Below are 6,000 nucleotides of genomic sequence, written 5' to 3' on the forward strand. Positions count from 1 at the left end.
TGTACCTAGTAATGACTTGAAAGCAAAAAACAAGAACTAATTCAAGTCCTAATTGATACATGCAAACTAACAACTCTAATTGAACCAATATCCCTGCTAGCAACATTGAGGCAGACGAAAACCACTAGAACAGAAATTTACCAAACAAACTAGATGAGTGTGCAAAAGGTGACTGCCTCAACAAGAATTTATCAAAGCTACTAGATTTCCACAATCCATTAGAATGATATACAAGTTTCTGGATTTGATTGTGTAAATACGTAAACATTTTAGGATTTGATGGAAAAACAAAATTTACACAATGACTTCTTACTTCCAGGTTCAATTGTGTAAAAACTGTTACACAATCGAACCCAGAAGTAAAAATTCATTGTCAGGAATTGTGGAAATCTGATATCACTTATTACAATTTACACAATCAAATCCAGAAACTTGTATAGAGAATTTACCAAACAAAATACAGCTAGTAGTGGCATCAAAGCGAGAGGCAATTGCCACAAAAGAAATTTACTAAATAAAAAGATGACCAGGCAAAAGGTGACTGCCACAGCAGGAGTTCAACAAACAAAAGCAAACAGTATGAAATAAACTAAGGGAGAATTGCCATCGAGAAAAGCTAGGTGGAATGAGTGGAAGCTGAGGCCCAGAGGCTCAATTCAAAACTATATTGAACAACTGAAGTGCTGAAAAGAAGAGATCTAGGTCAAAAGGCCAAGAAACGTAATAAAATGCTTAAACTAGGAAAAGCGTACATCCAAAATCATTGTGGAATGAGTGGAAGTTAAGGTCCAGAGGCTCAATTTCAAACCTCATTTGAAAAACTTAAGTGTTGAAAAGAAGAGATCTAGGTCCAAAGGCCAAGGAAAATAATGACATGCTTAAATTAGGGAAAGTATTGCATCCACTCAAAGCCCAGTAGACATATTAAAGTGCTGAAATTGAATAAAATACAGGGGTGACCACCCCCAAATTGTTTGGTTTATATATTGGCAAAGTTGTAAAGTGGTTAAACAAAACCATGGAAGAAGGTATCCAACTAGCGAAATATGTTGTGAAGTTACTTTTATATGCAGATGAACTTATTCTTATTAGAAACTCCCTACAAGATTTGAGAGAGCATTGGAAGTGCTTGAACTTTTTTCATCAAAAGGTTGGGATGCAAGTGAAAATCAGCAAGACCAAAGTCATGAACTTCCCTTTGAAAAAGAAACAGTGGCAGATTAGTATTATCTTCAACGTTAGCCTTTTGGAGGTAGTCATGAAATACAAGTACCTAGGAATTGATTTTTCACAATAGGCTCGGTGGACGTGTATATCATACAGGATCCAACGTGGATGGAGAACTTTATACCTTCTTCAAAACAGGTGTAGAAAAGTGGAGTTGTGGCATTGGAAAACTAAGAAAACTCTTTTCAGTTTGTTTGTACTTTGTAGTGCCAGTTATCCTCTACATGTAAGAGGTTTGTGGGGAATAGCATGTCAAACCACAAATGGAAACAAATTCACTAGCTGCCTTAAAGTCAAATCAACACGTGTGAGATTATTTTAGCTGAGGCAGGTATGTTCCCAATTGAGGCTTCGCCATTTACTAAGTTGTTCTGCTACTTAAAAAAGGTTGAAAATATGGATAAGCACCAGTAACCCAAAATAATTGTCGAAGAGGAGCTAGGTCATAAGAGGAAAACTCGGAAGATACAGAATAATAAGTAGATGAACAAGCGAGGAAACATCTGCATGACTATCCAAACAACAATGAGGAGATAAAAAAGTGGTTGACAGAACAATTCATGAACACAGAGTTACGGCAAACACCTATGTACCTCCTGGGTGTGCATATCCCTGTATCTAATTTGGAAACGTATCCAATACTGCCCAGATACACGTCAAATATTGCACCCATATCTGCCTAAAAACACTTGATTTTCCAATGATGCCAAATACTATGGAATTTTATTTTTTTTAAGATTTGATGTAAATCTTCCCGAATTTAATTTTTAAAAAACTTTATAAAAGCAATTTTTTAAATTAGTATAAACAAAGCCTGCAGCAAATGAAAACAACAAATAAAATGTTTTTATATTTCAACAACTGATTTTTTGGGTTATTTTCTAATGCAACTCTATTATGTTTACATATTGGGAAGTGTTAAATTAATTTATAAATATTTATGTAGCATTTATGCGTCAAAATTGTTTTTGAAGCAATGAAAATCTCTTATAATAACTTAGAAAACTGTGTTAAATATATGTATATGTGTTATTTATTAATGTCGTGTCCAGCTGTATCCATACCCAATAGCGTATCTGTATTTGTATCCATATCCATATCCGTGCGACTTTGCAGGAACATTGTGCGTGCAAAACAGCTGAGCAGGAAAAAAGCATAGTATGTCAAAGAATTTAAGCCTCCATGGCAGCATGATGAAAACGCTTATTTGAGATCTACTATTAAGAAAAAGGCTAAACAATTTAATGCACAGCTGAGGACTAGTTCTCATCACTTGAGATGTGAAACCAACAAATGTAAGCTACCTAAAGAAGAATGGGAACAAAGGACTTGCATCTACTGCGCCAAGGGAGTGGTGGAAATGGAATGGCATTTAATCAAAGAATGTGCAGTGTATGAAGATATTCTCAGTCACTTTGAAAACAATTTAAAGGTGGACACCCTGAATGAGCTTTTTGAAGAGGCAAGACTTCACAAACCAATTAGCTTCTTACTCGAGATTCATAACAGAAGTGTTGAAATGGATAAGAACTTAAAAATGGATTAATTTGGTGTCCCTTGGTATTTTGGAGCATTGGGTCCCATGAACATCATTAAAATACCTTCATTAATTCATTCATTGAGTGTGGTGTCTACCCATTCAATGGGACAGGTGCAAATTCCATAAAAACTATGGGATGCAACTGAGTTGTGGATTCATTCCACTCTGCTTGTGACAAAACTACACCCTGAATAACTATATAATCACATTTATAGATGATTAATTGAAAAGTAAATTAAAATTTCTCAAAAAGATAAAAATTTGAAGTCACATAAACTATTTGAAGATTTTCAATAAATAGATTATAGAATCTATATATTGAAAATTATATTATGATTGTAAACAATTGATTGAAACTTTTCAATATAGAATTTTATATATTGAAATTTATTATATAATTGCAAACAATTGATTTAATCTACATGGTTGAAAAATTCTCATATAATTATAAATAATTCATCGAAATCTTAGGAACTATATAAAGTTTTTCATATAGTTTAATTTACTTACTTAAGTCGTCCTTGTCCACAATATCTACATGTTTGCGAAAATATTGACGAATAGGCTGTCCTGCAGCGTCTGCAATCTTGTTCCCCACCTCAACAAACTCCTCCATCCTATTCTTGCTTTTTTCTTCATTCTCAGTAGACATTGCAAAGTTTTTTAACCCCAAATTTTTCGCAGAAAGGGTTCTTAGCTTCGGTGTCAAGCCTTCTGAGACATTAATAGAAAGTGGGCATCTGAGAAAACTAGGATTATCAAAGCATACAGATATTGGGGAAATCTCAGGATATATATATGAGTGAGAAATAGGATTAGTTTTAGCAAAGGCGGTAGTAGGTATTCTTTGTGAGTGGGATTTATGAAGGACGTGCATGGTGACGGTGTTGTGGCGACAAAAAGAACTGTATGAGCATTATTCGATCAGAAAATACGAGAGACATTTATTATTGGGCCTGCTTACGTTGATGCTCAGTCTCTGGCATGACATTTGCAGTTTCTTCTTTTTAAGTCCTGTTACTGCTTCATCATTGTGCATTGCTTATTGTACATTGCTTTTTCTAGATACGAAAAAATTGAGTGGAAAATCTACAACCGCACTTGAATTTTTGAAAATCTTTAATAAAGGAAGCCCTTGACGTGAGAGATATAGTATATTAAATGTCGTGCCCATTTTGTTTCTTCCATGCACGCAACCCGTCAGCAAAAAGGGCACTGAACAATCATCGATGTCTACGCTTGTTAATGGAAGAGTGCCTATATTTTTGCCAATGGTTACAGGGCAACTTACATGCACCCTTTGCTAATGCTAAACATCGGAGACTTTAATATTTACATTGAATAAAGGTGCATAAAATGTTGTTCCGTAGAGGAAGCTGTAGAGTTTTCTGAATTCATATTAGATATTTTGTGAACTACTATTAGTGATTGGTGATTGAATGAATAATTATTAGTGATTGGTGATTGATTGAATGAAAAATATAAGTTGCCCCATAGCTACTAGCAAACTCTACTAGTGGTTCATAAATCACCAATAGTGGTGCACAAATGAGTCAATCATAGATCAAACAACCCAAAAATTGAACCAACTATTGGTATATAAATGATCCACTGTTGAACTATTGGTATATAAATGTTCCATTATTGTTATATTCAATGATTAAAATTGAGTGAACAACTATTGGACCCCAATCCACTATTTGATATCTTCCCCTATGTCGTCCATAAATTAGAACATCAATGTATGATTGGGAAGTGTTCATAATTGTACGTATCATGTATAATTAGGAAAGGTATTAAGTTTTGATGTATCGAGTTAATGCCCCATATTTGGAAAATCAATAGTTGTCTTATTATCAAATGGACAAGTTCAATGTGTCTTATTATGAAATGAACAAGTGTTATTTGGTGGGAATTTTTTTCTTTATAATATTGCAATAAAAGTCTTTATTGTTTAGTAGAAATAATCTATAATAATTATCCTAAATTTGTCAATTTTTGGATCAACTTTATGGAGCCTCTAACAAAATTATGAAAACTATTATAAGAAAGTTTTTCGCATTTTCGAAAGGAACAATTTTAAGGTCAAGAGTGAAATTTCGCTATTTCACAAACATGAAACTGGATACCTAGCGAAGATGCAAGATTTTAGAATTTTGCATAAATTATGTTTAGAGCATAGCGAAATAAAGATTATTTGCCATTTCGCAAGACACTTGGAAACTATCTTTCAAAATCACGATTTCACAAGGCATGGCCAAACAAGGTTCTGAAGCGGTGAATTTCAGCAAGATCACAGAGGGTGATTACACTGAGGTCTGAAATGGAAAAAACCATGAAAGGGGAAAGATACATTGATCACATTTTTGGAACCCATTGTTGATGAAGCGTGCAAAACAACAAAAAATGATGATTTGTCTTGGGAAGTACAAAAGGGAATTAAATGGTTGAGCAAATGTGAAAAAATTTTAAAGCATGAATGAAAGTGATCTTGTAGGATATGTTTTCAAATGAAATTCGAAGTGGGAGATCATTAAGGGTCCGTTTGGTTCGTGGAATTTAAAAAACTCATATTTCTACAAACCTTGGTTTAGCCAAATCAAGGTTTTGTATATCTTCATTCCGATTTTTGGAATTTTACTGAAATCATTTGCTTCACTTGGAAGATGCGTGTGAAGGCACATTTTTATGCGTAAGCTTGGTATTGAAGGCAAATTTCAAAAAGTAGTCCAATCTATTGTTTTTACACTCCTTAAAAAACAAAACCAGGTTTTGATTTTATATTCCTACTTTTTTTAGGAAGTTGGAAACCCTGGTTTTGAGGCAAAATTGGAAGTCCTATATGCTAATTCCATTTTGCAAATTTTGAAACAAACGCACAAATTTTCAAATCCGGGTTTTGAAAAAGCCAATTCCTGTCATCTTCCAGGAACCAAACGGACCCTAAAGTCATAAGTTATATTACGAGGGCATGTGTTTCATATCAATAACAAAAAAATCTTGAAGCATAAGTTGCATATTTTTGTTTTGTGTTTGCAAGTTTATCATGAAGAGGCAATGAGACTTCCTATTCAAGAGCACACAAAGAACAAGGAGTCGAAGCTAGTCATGCAACCAGACTTGACTCCGAAATAAGAAGATCAACTAGACATTCTTCATAGTATGTATGTTAATGCATGGGAGTTAAGGACCAATTATGCAAGTTATACTTGTGACTGCCTTGGGTTGTAGAT

At 34.0% G+C, this 6,000-nt stretch overlaps 1 protein-coding gene across 5 annotated transcripts in view; it reads right to left on the reverse strand.

Moving 5' to 3' along the window:
* The window catches only part of IMPL2 (inositol monophosphatase family protein), a 203,254-nt gene extending 199,091 nt beyond the window's left edge, over positions 1 to 4,163 (reverse strand). For 4 of the 5 annotated variants that reach the window (XM_089824425.1, XM_089824424.1, XM_089824422.1 and 1 more), the window contains exon 1: positions 3,278 to 4,163. In XM_089824425.1, coding sequence (XP_089680551.1) covers positions 3,278 to 3,644 — 367 coding nt within the window. In that variant the 5' untranslated portion in view covers positions 3,645 to 4,163. The remainder of the gene's footprint in view (positions 1 to 3,277) is intronic. The other variant, XM_089824426.1, reaches the window with a different exon arrangement.
* Between the last annotated feature and the right edge of the window lie 1,837 nt (positions 4,164 to 6,000).

Source organism: Cupressus sempervirens, chromosome 4 (assembly GCF_028749045.1).
Source record: "Cupressus sempervirens isolate cs-2001-9-10 chromosome 4, ASM2874904v1, whole genome shotgun sequence".
NCBI classification, from domain to species: domain Eukaryota; kingdom Viridiplantae; phylum Streptophyta; class Pinopsida; order Cupressales; family Cupressaceae; genus Cupressus; species Cupressus sempervirens.